Below are 17,635 nucleotides of genomic sequence, written 5' to 3'. Positions count from 1 at the left end.
CTGGTGCAATATGGATATGAAAATAACCAGAAAAACCGTCAAGAAAACAATAATGTGACTTACCAGCCAACCTTTCAAGCATCTGATCAATGAATGGTAAAGGAAAATGATCCTTTCTAGTTGTCAGGTTTATTCTCGCGTAATCGATGCATACCCTTCAACTGTTCTGCACTCGTGTGGGGATAAGTTCTTTTTTTTTTTTCATTTTTAACCACTGTGAGTCCAGTTTTCTTAAGGACTACTTGCATCGGACTCGCCCATTGACTATCAGATATGGGGTATATAATGTCTGCTTGCAAGAGCTTGGTCACTTCTTTTTTTACAACATCCAAAATTAATGGGTTAAGTCGCCTTTGGGGCCACCTCACTGATTTTTTCCCATCCTCTAGAAGTATTCTATGCATACACATGGACGGGCTAATACTATGAATATCAATCAAGGTCCATCTGATTGCCTTCTTGTGTTTTCTTAAAATACATAACAACTTCTCTTCCTGTTCATCTTCATGTTTGGCTGAAATAATCACAGGTAACTTTTCACTTCCTTCTAAATATGCATATTTCAAATTATCAGGAAGTGGTTGAAGCTCTATAGTCGATGGTTGTTCAATGGAAGGGACAACACCAGTGGTCGAAGCTAAATCTGCAAAATCAATTATGTTATTAGAAATATCAATACAACACCAGTGGTCGAAGCTAAGTCTACAAGGCAGTTTCAATCTCAACACACACAGAGCATAATTGAGTATTTGTACATAATTCACAAGTATAAGTATCATCAAAACCAGACAATGAAGCAAAATTAGTAGCAAACATATCAGGGTAAGTGTCATCAACCAAATTAGCAAGCAATTCAATTTGAAAAATAGAATGATCTTCCATGGGGTGTTTCATAGCATGAAAGATGTTAAATTTTACAATGCTATCACCAAATATCATAGATAGTGTTCTAGCAGTTTTCAAGAATGGTCTGCCTAAGATGATAGGCGCTCTGTTGGACTTATTCTCTCCCTCCATGTCCATAATGTAAAAATCTATAGGAAATATCAATTCATTAACTCAAACAAGTACATCCTCCACAAGTCCAGCAGAGTGAGCATTGCTCCTGTTCGCCAGTTGAATGGTAACACTTGTACTTTGTAAAGGTCCAAGAGCAAGAGAGTTAAAACTAGATGTAGGCATAACATTAACGGAAGCTCCTAAATCTAACATAACATTTTCAAATTGACTATTGCATATGGTACATGGAATGGAAAAAGTTCTTGATATCTTTGCATTTCTGATGCATGGGCTGAAACATTTTGCCCCATGTTTACTCGTTCATTAGCTTTTAACCTTCACTTGTATGTGCACAAATCTTTTAGAAATTTTGGATATCTTGGAATCTGTTTAATTGCTTTAAGGAGGGGAATGTTCACTTCCACCTTCCTAAATGTATCCAAAATCTCGTTGTCCTTATCTGCCTCGTCCATTTTCTTAGTCTTCACTGCCCTTTTAGGAAAAGAAAGTGGTATATTTTGCTCAAGATCAACAGTTTCAGGTATCAAAGTGTCCTCAACAACCTTGTTATTTTTCACTGCAGTTTCAAGTGCCTTTGGTATTTCAACAGCCTTCCCAGACCTCAATGTAATTGCACTGACATTGGGAGCATTTGGATTTACTACTAACTGTGCAGGAAATTGGTTTGACCTCTGAATCTGCAATTGATTAATTGAAGTGGCTAGCTGACCAATTTATGTTTCCAAATTTTGTATGGTGGAATATGTTCTTTGTTGAAAATGGAGATTCTGGACAGCCATCTTGTTAATGAGGTCCTCTAATGAAGGTGCATTGGTTTGCTATTGAAGAATATTTTGATACAAGGATTGTACCTGTTAAATGACATATCATAGTTGGCTTGAGGATTGTATATATTTGTTGCATATGCTTGAGGAGCATCAACAATTGGATCTTCTTGCAATGTAGGACTTTAATCTATAGGATGCTCTCGAGAAGTACAAATACCACAGACCACTCCTTGGGTTTTACCTATTGCCAAATTTTTTACTAAAGATGTAAGCTCATCAAGTCTGCCTTCTAAATTCTTGTGGGAAGAAGCTTGAATTTCATTCACACCCCTTGCCAACACTACTGAATTGCTTCTAGTTGTAAACTGTTGAGAGTTAATGGACATGTTCTCAATCTAAACCTTTACCGCTTCTGGGGTTTTATCGACAAGTGCTCTCCCACTAGCAGTATCCAAAATGCTTCTATCCGTAGGTAGCAAGCCTGCATAAAAGTACTGGTTGAGCAATTGTTCAGAAATCCGGTGATGAGGACAGCTAGACACTAATTTCTTGAATCTCTCCCAATACTCATGTAATGAGTCCTTATCAATCTGCATAATGCCACATATTTCTTGAGATCATTCCAACTTGTAACAGAACCTGGTTGGAGGTAGTATAACTAGTCCTTGGCAGCATCTTGGAGTGAAAATGGGAAGGCTCTCAGCTTAATATGGTCTTTTATGACTCCTTGAGGCTTCATGGTAGAACACACAACACGGAATTCCTTCAAGTGTTTATGGGGATCCTTGCCTGCAAGACCATTAAACTTTTGAATCAAGTGTATTAAACCAAATTTAAGTTTAATGCTACAATAACTTTAGGATATGTGATACACAATGAATTATTATTGACATCAGGTGCAGCAAGTTGTCTTAAGGTTCTATTATTCGCATCAGCCATATTGTGTAACAAGTTGTTACTTTCACTATCCGACTTTGACTCGTTAGCACTAGCAGCTCTAATAAGTCTACGACGTAAATGAAATGTCCTATCTATTTCAGGTTCAAGGGAATGTAGATTTACAGAACTAGCCCTCGCCATGCATCATCATAACAATGTAATGCAAAATCACAATTTTAAAATTCCAACAATGTCCCTATCGCTAAAATTGAAGTGAAAAATTCAAAAAATTGAAAAAAGGGTCTAAATGAAAGAATTTGGGATTTTGAGCGTCGAATCCCGCAATAAGTCCCTATTATAGGAGTCCTATTCCTTGATTTTTTTTTCTTATTTTCTAGTGAAATTCCGGGGCAATCCGAGACAATTGCTTGAAAATCGGGTTTTACTGACTAGCAACGTGCCTACGAGCTAGCAACAAACCTATCTGACCTGTAGAACAACAAAACACGAAGAAACAATTATTAAGATGGTTAGTAATACTCTAAAATTGATTAATATTGTTATCAGAGATTCTCCAGCAACGGCGCCAATTTGATCCGTTGTCGCACACGGGTCAAATACAATTGATAAAATATAAATAGAGGTAATAACTCGAGTAATTTCACAAGAACTTCTGATATAATAATATTAACCAAATTAAAAGTTGAAATTAGAAAGGGGTTATTTTTTATATTTTTGTTTTAACAGACGATTAATCCACTGATTCAAGTTTCTGACCTATCAGATATTCTATCAATGAGTTTAATTTCTAATTCGTGATTCTATTCTTATTTGACTATAGAATTCATCAAACAAGCATAATCAATCGTATGTGAATTTGGTTTCTTTGACTAGATTAAGCATCACCGTCATTGAAATGTTACAATTAACGGTCAAGTGTCGCAAAATTATAATTCAATTAAATTAGAAACCAAAACTAAATTATGTCAAATGAATTTAATCGATCACATTAAAATTTAATTTAAGCAATTAGAATATCAATATAATCAAATATACAGATATAGAATCATGAAGCGTAATTGACAGTGTAAACTGAATCTCAAGGTGTTGATAAAACTCTGAACTCGTGGATTAATCTTATAAAATTAGTCTTCCATGAAGTTAAAATAAAAAGTGTTTATTTCTTGTAGCAATCGGAATCCTAAAATTGCATCCCTTAGAAAAGAAAGAAAACTCCCAATATATAGTACTTGATATCGGGATTTAGGTTTTAAAAACAAGTGGCCCGATATTTAAAATTATTAAATATGTCTAGATTACGAAATATGCAATTTAGGCACAGTAAAGTTCGGAATTGGGCTTTTATTTCAGACAAAAGTTGTAGCTCTGACTTTTAGCTTTCCAACGCCTGCTTGTATGCACCAATCTGATATTCAGTACTCAAGTTATGGCCTACAGAGCGAGCAAGAATCAAAATGCAAATAATAAAATAATAATTCAATTTCGACCCAAAGTTTATAAACAAGCTAAAAATATTATTCTAAGCTTAAGAGTTTTTAAAATACTAAACTAAAAAGCTAGAAACATGTGACCAAAATACTTTGATCAGTAACTCAACAAAATATCATTAACTTTTATTGCCACGCTCTTTTTTTTCACCGTACAACCATTTTCCTCATTTATTCATCAATATTTTTTTTCATTTCTTTTTCTCTTTTTTTCTTTCTTTATTTATTTAATTTTGATTTTTTTTTTAACTTTTTTTCCTTTTTAATAAACCTCAAATCTAACTTGAACATCCCCACACTTATTTAAAGAAGCACTCCTTTATCTCCCTAGATTGAGTCAATTCATTGTTTTTCACTTTTAGACTTGTAATGAGTTATATAATAAAGAATGGGAGAATTAGCTTCAAAGGGACTTAAACAAATGGATAATTGTAGGGTAAACTTATTTGGCCGGTAACTTAACAAGAAACAAATGTCTAGATCATTTCATATATGCATGCGAACAGGAGTCAAGTCAAGTTCTGACATAACTAGCAATCATGAGTGGAATCAGACACATGAAAAAAAGAAAATAGAAAAAATGTATTCCATCCATAACAAAGCTCAAAATCTCACAAAGGTTAATGACCTATCATAGATGGTACACAATTTAGTGTTTTAATCCAACTTATTGTGCCAAAAATATAAAGATACTATCCAATCACGCCAAAAAATCGATACAATCTAACTAACAAAATTTGCACCCACAAAATCTGATAAAAAAAAAAAACATGTATTGGAATTTATATTTTTATTTATTTATTTTGATTTTGATTTATTTTTTTTTGTAATCCGATAAAAAATAAAATCCTAAATAATACCCCTCACACTTAAATTACACATCGTCGTCAATGAAAGTAACAAGTATAAAATAAGAGTAAGAAAATGGAGCTCCCTACAATTACCCCTACAATTTTAAACATACCGTTCTTGGTAACAAGTTTGAGGATTTGTCCGCAATATATTGTGATCAAAACTTGAGATTATTTAATGTTTGCAGAGTGAATGAATTAGATTATTGTGTTTGTTTATTTTTTTCTTCTTCTTGTATAGCTGAGTTTTCTATAAGGTTTTCTCTTTTTTTGTGTAACATCTCTCAATTACTTCAAAGGAGAATTTGTTGTCTTTTCTCACTTATTCTACTCTCATTTAGTTTGACTAAATCTCATTACTTCAAGCTCAAATTCATTCTCTTGGGTTGAGTTCAATATATAACGAATTGAACTAACTTCTAATTTCATTTGAGCTTTAGTAAATCGACCCAAAATCAAAATAATTTATAAGAGTCTATAGTTCTCCAAACATGAAGTTTGTAAGAATAAAATGCTTAAGAATCACAAATACCCGAGTATATCAGCCTAAACTTTATCTAAGCTATTTGATAAAATTCTATAACTGAGCCTTGCTCTTATCACGAATTATTAACAATAGAAATAATGGTTAATTATTATTAAACAATAATTTATCTATTTATAATATATTAAAATAAACTTTCAATTTTGTTTGTTGACAACTCATCCTTTCGCATGCCACGTAATACGCCAACTACTTATATTCCTATGTGTCTCTTAAAGTCACTTTCTCTATTTCTTATTAAACTTTTGTGGAGAATACACGTTAAATTCAAAGTTTTCTCGGTTACACAATATTAAATCTACGTAATTATAATTTATATTTAAGTTGTTTGTTCATTGACTTGTAATTTATCCGTCCAATAATGTTTTTGCTTTCATGCTTCCTCAATTGTTCATTGACTTGTAATTTATCCATCCAAAGTGCATGCTTTCTCAATTCTAACTCGTCAACAAAAACGTGAGATTATATAACTTCTTCGGTGATTTTCTCAACTGGGTCAAAGTTTATGTTTTAACGGGTTAGATTTATATTTTTCCTCTTTTATTTATTTTATTTTATTTATGTCTTTCAGTTCTAATCTAATACGGTTAACTCAATTCTTATGGTTTAAGTATTTTGTATCTTAAATTTTTCTATGTTTTCAACATAGTTAGTCTTGGTATATTTTAACTTTTGGATACAAATCTTTTACTTTTCTTTAACTATATTCTTTTGGACCCGTTGGACGCATTCAAATTCTTAAATAACAAAATGATTTTTCTTAATTGAATTTTGACATTTTAAATTCCTTTGTTCTTTTAAATTTTTAGATCAACTGTATATAATAGATATAGACAAACACTCCAGATCACTTTAGTCAATAATTTACAATGTCAATATGCATAACAAAATTGTTCTATTAGTACTTTAAACATAAGCACTAACCCAACAGCATCATGAACATGGTTTCACACATTTTCGTTCACAATTCACACCAATAACCATCTCTTATTAGTTATCGATGTATATATTTATAGTGAACATTATTTCGAAACACTTTAAAATGTATAGAAAAAAATATATCAATTTTAATAATTTCAATATAACTTATATACTTTAATAAAAAAATAAAATCTACAATTATCAATTATATGATTTATCATATAAATAATGATTAATATTTTATGTCCATTAAACATAAAGTGTTAGTTAAATATTACAAATTTAATTCTGTAGACAAAATTTAAATTTAACTCTAAACAGTAATAAAATATTATTAGTTCTACTTTTATAAACTTAACAATTAATCAAAGTACAACATTTTTATAACTGTTTGGAGTTAAATTTAAATCTTGTCTACTACTAGTCATAGAAATTATTTCATGGTGACAGAGTCAACTTTATTGTAAATTGGCACGTACAACTAGGAAATAGTTAATACACCACCACCTAGCTGCAAGCTACAGTAATTGTTCTTCTCAGCGCTCAACAACTCCAACTTGACAGTGGTAGTTGGTTGATAGCAGTTACTAATCCATTTAATTTACAGCGTTTTTAAGGATGTGCTTGCATGTTTTAAAATAACCGGAATTGAGTGCACCTGAATAGAGTAAAATATCTACTCTATTATTTACATGTTTTAAGATAGAATAAATATTTAAAAGATTAAAAATTCAACTAGAAAGGAATTATATACCATTTCTCTTAAATTGAAAGAGAATAAAAGTGAGAGTAAATAATTAAATATGATAAAATATATTCTATTACATTTTTCTCAATAAATCATCATTCTAGCAATCTAAACAAAGAAACTTAAATTTATTCCATCAAACAATTGAGTTCAAATAGAAATTGAGATTGATATTCAATTTAAAAATGATTTGAATTCAATCCTTTTAATTTCTTCTTATACTATCAATTCAAATACAATCTAAATTGCACGTATTAAAAATAGTTTTATTTAACTTACCATTGAAAAATGTAAATTATTTTCCTTCTCTTATAATATCAATAATTATTTTTCTTCTCTTATAATTAACAATTATAAGACTAAATATGTAAAAGTAATTTGTACCCAAAAAAAGTAAGACAAATTTTATTATTATTTTTTGTCCCATAATAAGTGATTTATTTGTAACAAAACACATGTATTATTATTTTCTTTATCTCAATGATAGATAAAATAAAATTGTTTAATTTTATATTTATTAAAAAAAATGAGTTAAGTGTAATTAATCTTTTTATCTCAAAATATATATAGTCATTCCATTACAAAACATTGGGTATTAATCTTCTTATAAATATGTAGTGCCCCTAAATAGCAATTAATCCATTTAAATTTTATAAAAGTATTTATAATGGGATTTTTATTAATCTAATGGACTATTTCAGCATAGTTGAAAAAATAGAAGAAAAGCATGTGAGAATACAAAATCTGTGTACATTATATATAGACCCCTTTTTGCTTGATAAGAAAAATTAAGTAGATAGAAAATGAGCACATGAGAAATAGACAGCAATCTAAGAAATGAAAGAAAACATAGTAATTGTAACTCTGGTAACACTTGTTTTGCTGTTACAGTACTCTCTTAGTGAAAGTAGAAGACTTGACAAGGGAAAGAAGAAGAATTGAGAAGAGTACCTAAAGGGTACAACAATAGAAGAAAAAGATCGAAGTGCGACCCATTTTACTTATATCTTTATGGAACTTGTGGCCAATGGCCTTTCCCTACATATCCTTCACCAAATAACCCATTTCATCAAACACCTTTCGTGCCTTATTCTCCACCCCCATTTCATTACTATCCTCTTACGCCCCCACTAGTTATCCCTCCGCCGTTACTTCCATCTCCACCACCTCCACTCGTATTTTCTCCTCCACCACCATCTCCATGGTGGTTATCATCGTCACCACCGCCGCCTCCTCCTGATCCTATACCATGGTATATTTCAATTCCACCACCACCACCTCCTCCTGACCCTATACCATGGTATATTACAGCACCGCCACCACCACCTCCAGATCCTATACTATGGTATATTACAGCACCACCGCCTCCGCCTCCAGATCCTATACCGTGGTATCTTTCAGCTCCACCACCACCGTTGCTTCCCAATTGAGTTATTCACTTTGTTAGTTAGGTACTATTTTGAAGTAAGCAATTGCAGCTTGTGATGTGGGTAAACAAGAAAAAGGTTGTTATACTTTATACACAATGAAACATTGAATAAGTTTAACAAAAAAGAATTTAAAAAAAATAACAGTTTGCATGCCTCACAATAATCAGATAATCACCATGTCGAGCAATCCTCCCAAGAGCCATACTTAGAGCTTAAAGTCCCTCCACCGCTCTGCTGTGCATACTCTGAATATATATATGTGTATCTGAATGTAGTTAATTAAGCTGTAAATTAGGTTATATATATATGTATTTGAATATAGTTAATTAGGTTGTAAATTATAGAGTTACAGTTACATATATGTTAATTAAGTTACAGAGTTCTGATTTCTGTTCTACTGATTGTGTGAACTGCTTATGGTATTTGAATATATTTTGTTGTTGTGTGCACTGATTGTGAACTGATTTTGGATCAAAATAATTTTGAATACAAAGATAAAACTTTCTAAAAAAAATGTCATAAAAAGCTAAAAAGCGCTTTTCATTTCAAATATTTAATTTACAGCGTTTAAAAAAAAAACACACATTTTACAGCGCTTTTTTTAAAAAGCGCTGTAAAATGTTGTTGTAAAGCGCTATAATGGTGTACATTTTACAGCGCTTTTTTTTAAAAACGCTGTAAAATGTTGTTGTAAAGCGCTATAATGGTGTACATTTTACAGCGCTTTCTTGAGAAAGCACTGTAAAATGCAGACCCATAATTTCATATTATGGGTGTGCATTTACAGCGCTTTCTCAAAAAAGCGTTGTAAAATGCATAACGCGCGCGTTATATTTACATGTTTTATAGCGCTTTTTTGAAAAAGCGCTGTAAAATGTGCATAACGCGCACGTTATATTTACATGTTTTATAGCGCTTTTTTAAAAGCGTTGTTGTATCTTTTACAGCGTTCGATTCCACAACGCTTTTATTTTTGAAAAAGCGTTGTAAATGGATTAAAAAAAGCGCTGTAAAATGCAGTTTTTCGCGTAGTGAGAGAGAGAATCAGAGAGAAATCTATCCTTCAAGTGTTTTCCTTTCTACAATAGAGTCACAACTATATTCACAAAAGTTTACAATACTCAATAATGATCTCTATCCTTGTATTTTTCTCTTTAGATATAACAACCTCAACTAACTAATTTCTATAACAACTCTCAACTATTTTAACTACTTATAATTCTTTATTCTATATCCTAACAATCTTCCATATAGTATTTGTTTGTCAAGTAACTATAAACGGATAATCATGGGGCTTCTAGTTAGAGATGTACCTGGCTTGTTGCAGCAGTAAAAATCTTCTCTTCAAACCTTTGAGCAATCTTCTGAAGTTCTAGCAATCTCTCTTGACAAGAATCAGGAAGATGTATTTTTAATGTGTCCATTCTACAAAAATGAAAAACAGTGGTTCAATTATTAAATAATGAATTATTAATATGTTATTATCATTAGACGACCCTCAAATAATAGAATATGACTGACATGAAAGAAGACCTCATTGAAATTATCTGGACATGTTCTCATTATCCGTCCCAAAAAAATGATGGTAGAATAGATGTCAGATATGGAATACATGAACTGGAAATTTTGTTGGTAACATCTTAGATAATCTTCTCCTTAAGAAACTCCCTTGCTAACATAAGGAAAATAAATCCTATCAATATTAATGTAATTTTCCACTAAACATCCGTTTGCAATAAAACACATGAAGAAAATGAGAAGAAAGTCACACGAGAGCGAAATATTCAACCCTAAAAACATAAACCTGGTTCCTTATCCTCCTTCAAGACATTTATTGTCTAAATTGAATAAACAAGAGGTGTCCTTTAATCCATATTCAACAGGGACACACAATGTCTCCACATGAAACCAAAAGCTTATTCAAACAAATCGTGCAATATAACACCAAATGATTCACAAAATAATTATATGTTGACCTCATAATCGTATGGCAGAATGTCCATTCGATGCGCCAAGACTCCCCTTTGGACTTATGATATTGAAGAAATTGTTATTTGACACGGATTCAAATAAACACTAGTTTGGCATAAAATTAAACAGATTTATTATTGTTTTGCAGCTATCAAATATAATTTTGAGCACAAGTTACATAATGTATATGATTACAATTCCACGGTATGGTGCTGAATGTTGTGTGTTTATGTTCTGATCATACATCTATTTTTCTTTTCTTCAATGTTGTCAATTGCGGATTGCAAACAATAGTGGTTTGTTCAAATTCCGTTATACTACAATGCTATAGCACCACAACAGTGACTATGTGACAATATATACTAAATAGTGTATTGCGGAACAATGGCGATAATGTTAAAATTCCGCTATGTTGGCGATTTGAAAACACTAATTTTCTAGAAAGAAAGAAAGAAAAAAAACCAGAAACCTCAGTGAAATGTTGTCAGTTTATGGAATCATATGAATCAACAATTTATATGTTTAACTTTTCTTTTGATATCAAATCAGTGACACAATATTGAAAAACTGAAGCTTACATTTTGTTGACAACTCTTTGTCGTGATTTAGGCTGCAGTTTACCTCTCCAATCACTAGAATCCATATTAGGTTCAACACCTTGATTAGGTCTCCAATTATTGGAATCCATCAAATTTAAATTAACTGAAAACAAAAAGAAAAAAATTGGAATAATCTTGTCAATATCTTTTTTGATGAGTCTAACCTTGTCAATATCAAGCTCTGAAAGGAATGTATAAATGATGAATATACGAAAATATAACATTATAAAAAAGCATGAGAAGGTTAGAAGCCATAATAAGATAGAGTTTTAGTCACTATGGATAAAGCATGAGAAGGAAAGTAGATGATTATGTAGTTAGAAGCCATAATAATTCAAGAAATTTTGAAATCGATCAATACTAACAGTTTTAAAAATCGTATAAACCACACAAAACAAAAAAGAGAGATGCAGAAGGAAGAGTTATATACGTACCTGCGGTTTTTTGGACACGGCGGTGAGGTATGTCGATGCGGTGGCGAGGGACGTTGAATGATTCAAAATTTATGTTAATTTAAAATTCAAAAAAAGTACGATAATTTTTTTTCTTCTTTTTTGTTGTGTTTTTCATATAGAGAGAGAGAGAGCTTGTTGCGTGTTTGATTCGGGAGTTTGCGGGTTTTTTTTAAGTTCTAGAAAGAGTTCGTTAAAATCAAACCTTAATAAGTATTTTATAATTTTATTTTTCAGCAGGTTTATTTCTTTGTTTATTCGATTAAGCATTCCATTAAGTATGGTCTGATGTGAACTATGTGCTTTTATCTATCGTCGCTTTTATTTGTTATATTATCATTTGTAAAAATATTCATGTTTCATATTTTTTAAGACCTTTATAGTCATTTGTTTAGATAAGAAGAAAAAAACTGTAAAATAGTTCTTATAGTTTATTTTCCTTTACATATATACCCCAAAAATTTATTATATTCGCACATTGAGGCATGGTTATGTGGAGCTTGCATGAGTAGTGATTGCTTAGATACCAAAAATCCGTTTGAAACATCTCGTTCATTTCATGGAAATGCACACATCAATTATCAATGGGAAACACATGTTTCCAAAGTCTAGGTCACTGATATAGATTGGAGACGTTAATGAATATTAAGAAGGAGGTTTAGAGTTTAATTTATGTGTTAATAAATTTAATTTCTTCTAACAAATTACTAATGATTAATTTATCTATTTAAAAAATAAGTTATAATCGATACAATATTTATCATTAAGTGGTTATGTAATTTTCATGACTTCACGAATTTGCTATAATATCAGTTTTAATGACCTATTTGTGGTTAAGATAGTAGAAAATGTAAAATAAAATATTTTTCTACTTTCTATTGAATTGTTAATGATAATAAAACTCATAAACATTATTTTTTAGAATTTTCAAAAATGTGAGATTTACACGTTCTTTTTGGTTAAATTATTTCTCTTGTAAGAAAAATTTTGATTGACAAACTATGTTTATTGTTCATTATTTTTGTCTTGTCTTTTTTCTTATATTATTTCTGAAAAATGTCAAATCAATCTTTTATCTATGAAATCGTAAATGACATGAGACACATGTCTTGTTTTTGTTTAATACTTTCTATTAAAAGAAAAATTATAAAACAAAATATGATTTTTGTTCATTATTATCTTTTGTCTATTTTCATGAAAAACCAAGTTATTTGAACACACACCATCACATAATTAAAGGGTTATCATGTAATTGGCATAATATCACAAACCTACTATTTGAGGTCAATTTTAAATATATCATGTAGATATATAAATTCTCTCATATATAAATCAACTTAACATATATTAAAAATTTTAACTTAATAAGTAAGATTGAATATATTTTAATAGTAAAACGAGAATATTACTCTCTCATATTTGAATAGATCCAAATCGTATTGAATGTAATGTGAATATTTTTCAGTTATTTTACTAACGACCCATGAATACATATATCTTGTAAAGGATGGGATGTTTTTATGCGGTTGTTCATCTATCTTTGTTTACGCAAAATAAAATAAAAATAAATTTAGAAAAATAATATTAACATTATAAATTTTATTTTTACTACCAGATCTTAAAATCTAAAAAAATGACAGAATTTTAGGAAAAGAATATTAACCTATTTTTCTTCTTCTTTTTTGACTCTATTACTCTATTTTATATTGTGAAAACCGAAGAAATTGCTGTTGATAAATAAAAGCCATTAAATTAAAATTGGATATTATTGATAGTCTATTTATTTTAGCAAATTGGATTTTTTTTTTCTGACAAATGCAAATAAGATTGAAAATATCAATTTAAAATGATTTTTATTCTACAATTTTGATTTATTAACTGCAATAATTGCATGTTTTTTATTACAAAGATTCATATCTTTAGATATACCAACCAACGGGCGAAGCTACGATTCGTTGAATGCCAAGCATATCATAGAGAACTTATCCTATTTTGTTTAATCTTTTGATGTCAAAAAACCCCTATGATGATTTTGCTCAATTGTTAAGAGCGCTTTCTTAAGAATCAAATCACAACTCTTCAAAATTTGAAATATCACACTCAACCATAACCTTTTCAAGAGCTTCAACACCTGACATCACTTAAAATTTTTCAATGAGATCAGATTAGTTAATCAATACTCATTCTTTTTTCGGCAGGAAAAAAATATAATAGTAGTTGTTATGTTAGTATTTTATCTTTCATCAAAATTTGAACTCCAATCATTTAACTCTTTCAACTTCTTAATCTTTAGATCAAACCATATGAACTATTCAACTCCTATTCATTCCTTCTGGTTATCCTATTTTACCTTTTTTTTAACAGAATATACAGATGATTAATGCACTAGACGACAAAGAACAAGCTGCATCTTCAAACAAAATCAAGCCCAACAGAGGGGGAGCCTTGTCAATCAAGGTTCATTCTATAGAGCTTTGGTGGCCCAAGTTAGCTAAGTAATCATCAACTCAAATAGCTTCTCTATATACAAACTCAACTTCTGTTCCGAATCTGTGTTATCCAAAGTCGCCTTGGAATTTAGCAACAGAGGTGTTGCAATATAGCTACTGTATTAATGACGAACAAGGCTTTCACAAAGAACAATCTGATTCAAGTCATGAGTAAATTTACTAAATCGAACACCTTAGGCAACAAAGCACATTGCAATTGCAGCTTGTGATGTGGGTAAACAAGAAAAAGGTTGTTATACTTTATACACAATAAGTTTAACAAAAAAGAATTTGAAAATAAATAACAAACAGTTCGCATGCCTCCCAATAATCAGATAATCACCATGTCCAGCAATCCTCCCAAGAGCCATACTTAGAGCTGAAAGTCCCTCCACCGCTCTGCTGCATACTCTGAAATAACTGTACGAGCACAGACATCCCACGTCTTCGCTATCTCCTTAAGAGACATAGGTTGTGATAAACCTCCCAACGATATGCTAACTTTGACTTAGCTTTGACAGAAAGATCTTCATTCTCCATACTGACAGAAATATCCAACACGTTATTTTATTAGAAACAGAAGAATTCTCAGCAAATTTAAAGATAAACTACAGAGATGGGGAAATATGAGAACATGCAATGTGTGGATCATCTCCCTTTAGAAAGGGCATAAACAGATATTTCAGACCACCATTCAGATTAAGAACGGCTATGCTATTCTCGCTAGCACAAGAGTTAGACGTGCTTCTCGGGATACAACTAGTCTTTCCATATTTCCATGTTAGATTCACATCTGCTATTTGACAAGGAAAAAGTTTGGACGGAAGATGTCGAACTGTGGTATGACTAAAAGATGTTCCCTATAACACATGTCTTCTTTCTGATACATATTAACATGACTAACTGAAACAGTGGCCACCGTTTTGAATTTAGTAGGGGTAGCACCTAGGTAGTCAATCCCAGATAGCGGCGTGTCGCGGCCAACCCCGGAAACTGGGATAGCGGGATAGCGGGTTGCGGGATACCGGGATTTTTTGAACAAATTATATGAATAATACTATATAAACATGCATAATAAAACAATATTCAAACTCATAAACATTCATTATTAGTAACAAAAATATAAACATTCATAAATTAAAAAACAAAACAGAAAGAAAAAATAAAAATAAAAAAGTAACAAAAAAATAAATTAAATAAAAGAAATAGAAAGAATTAACTAAGTAACAAAAGATAAAAAAATTAAATTAAAATAAAAACAGAAAGAAAAAAACAAGAAAAAAAGAAGTAACAAAAAAATAAATAAAAAAAATGAAACAGAAGAAAGAACTAAAGTTAAAAAAATAAAATAAAATAAAAACAGAAAAAAAGAAGTAACAAAAAAATTAAAGACATAGAGAAAGAGAAAGAAGTAAAAAGAAAAGAAAATTAAATTAAAAAAAAAAGGAGTAAAACCAGGATGGGACATAGGAACAGAACAGAGAAAGAAGTAAAAAGAGAAAGAAGTCAAAACAGAACAGAGAAAGAAGTAAGAGGAAGAGAACCCATGACGAAGAGGAACGGCGCAGAGGAACGAACGAGTGAGGAAGACGAACAAGCGAAGAGGAACGAATGCAGAGGAACGAATGCAGAGGAACGACGAGGAAGGACGAATGCAGAGGAGACAAAACGGACGATGAAACGGCAGTGAGAAGACGAAACGCTGAGGAAGGAGACAACTAACTCTAAAATTTGAAGGACAATACCAAAATTACCCTTAAAACATTTTAAAAATTTAAGGGCAAAATTGGTTTTTCAAGGAAAAAAAAAGAATTTAAAAAAATTTATGTTTTCTAGGGTTTGAGAACCCACGACCCGGAACGCGACCCGGCCCAGATCGCGCGCGATCTCTTCTTTCCCCGAGACGCACTGCGCCGCCGCGGCCATGTCCTTCACCGCGCCGCTCCGGCGCGATCCCGCCGCGAACCGGCGCTATTGACTACCTAGGGTAGCACCAATAGAGGAAATATTTAGAAACTTGACTGTTGTGGTCTGGCCAGGTAAGAAAAAGAGATGAACAAATACCCAAATACGACACCCAAGATTTGAAGGTTAAGAAAGACAAGAAAAACTTAAGATTAAACCATTAAAAAAGAATTAAATCTAAATGCCCAGTCTGAAGAATTGGTTTATATCAATAACACTACACCATCATGGCTATTGGCTGATGTAACTTGTGAATGTGTGTCTCAAATCATCTAACTAAAGTTAGTTAAGTTTTAGTGGTTGTTATAACTACCTTTGGCCAAGTTAGTTATTATAGGTGGTTAGTTAGTTTGCTCTTGTATAATATAAATGAAGCTGTAATATGGCAGAAGTAAGTAATGTTGTTGTAATAGTGAGATCTGAAAACTAAGAGAGACTTATGCAATTCATGATTCATAGAAATTCAGAGAGAAAGAAAGATTATAGGGAGAAAAGAAAGATTGAGAGATAGGCTAGTATTGCTGGTTCATAAACAGTGATAGATACTAGGAGATCAATCTTGAGAAGGCTTTAATCTTGTAAAGTTCAATCATTCATAGTGGATTAATCTTGTTTGTTTGCCCGTGACGTAGGTCACATCAATTGAGACCGAACACGTAAATTCTTGGTGTTATTCTTCCATTATCCTTCTTTAATTTTCGTTTACATTGATAAAGAAAACTGATTTTAGAAGACTGCAGAAAAGAAAACAGGTTTTACAAAACTGCAGAAAACGGAGAACGTTAATCAGTCTCCGTTTTCTGGTTTTCTGTTCTTCTGGTTTTCTGAACATTATGCGTTTTCGTTTTTTCTTCTGCAATTGTTTATCTTCTATTTTGTTGGTTAATCTAAGTTGCAGATCCCAATATTGTTTTAACATAACTAATCCCACCTAGTGAAAAAGAATTTTGTAATAACGATTGTAATTTAGGAGGTGATTAGATTAATTTTTTCTTCACCTATGTCCCCTAGGCCTTGGCACATTGCGAATCATAATTTTTAATCAATAACAAAAGAAGATATAATAAGACGCACACAAAAGCCTTAACTACTTTAATCAGTCAGATACAATAAAGCTAACAAATGTTTTCCAGGATAATTATAACAGAAAAGGCTTCCTTATCCATAGAAGCTATTAAAAGTTGCATAACAAAATGTACCTGCTGAAGTTTTGCCGCGATTTTCTGATACATCTCGCTGAGCTCTGGCAAGTAGCTTTCTTTCATGAAAATATATGAATGTATAAATTATGAATATAAGATAATGTAATATTATAAAAAAGTAATGAATGGCAATTACTGAGTTTTCATAAAAACTTGATTTCTAACTTTAGATTGTAATAATAAGATAGAGTTTTAGTCACCATGGATAAAGCATGGGAAGGAAAGTAGATGCTTGTGTAGTTAGAAGCCATAATTTATGAAAATTTGAAATCAATCAATACACACAGTT

The 17,635-nt window shown here is 31.3% G+C and overlaps 2 protein-coding genes across 4 annotated transcripts in view; one reads left to right on the top strand and one right to left on the bottom strand.

Annotated features, from left to right (window-relative positions):
- The first annotated feature begins 7,925 nt into the window (after positions 1–7,925).
- LOC113784662 (uncharacterized) lies at positions 7,926–9,117 on the top strand. Its single transcript, XM_027330926.2, has 2 exons — positions 7,926–7,986; positions 8,163–9,117. The coding sequence occupies exons 1-2, from the start codon at positions 7,926–7,928 to the stop codon at positions 8,666–8,668; spliced, it is 567 nt and encodes a 188-aa protein (XP_027186727.2). The 3' UTR covers positions 8,669–9,117.
- Positions 9,118–14,280: 5,163 nt separating this feature from the next.
- Positions 14,281–17,635, bottom strand: part of LOC101494367 (pentatricopeptide repeat-containing protein At1g80550, mitochondrial-like) — a 5,472-nt gene continuing 2,117 nt past the window's right edge. For 2 of the 3 annotated variants that reach the window (XM_073366618.1, XM_073366619.1), the window contains 2 exons: positions 17,344–17,402; positions 14,281–14,720 (listed from right to left, as the gene is read on the bottom strand). In XM_073366618.1, coding sequence (XP_073222719.1) covers positions 14,709–14,720; positions 17,344–17,402 — 71 coding nt within the window. In that variant the 3' untranslated portion in view covers positions 14,281–14,708. The remainder of the gene's footprint in view (positions 14,721–17,343; positions 17,403–17,635) is intronic. The other variant, XM_073366617.1, reaches the window with a different exon arrangement.

The sequence above is a fragment of the Cicer arietinum genome, chromosome 3 (genome assembly GCF_000331145.2).
Source record: "Cicer arietinum cultivar CDC Frontier isolate Library 1 chromosome 3, Cicar.CDCFrontier_v2.0, whole genome shotgun sequence".
Classification (NCBI taxonomy): Eukaryota; Viridiplantae; Streptophyta; class Magnoliopsida; order Fabales; family Fabaceae; genus Cicer; species Cicer arietinum.
This window is presented reverse-complemented; position numbering and strand designations above follow the sequence as displayed.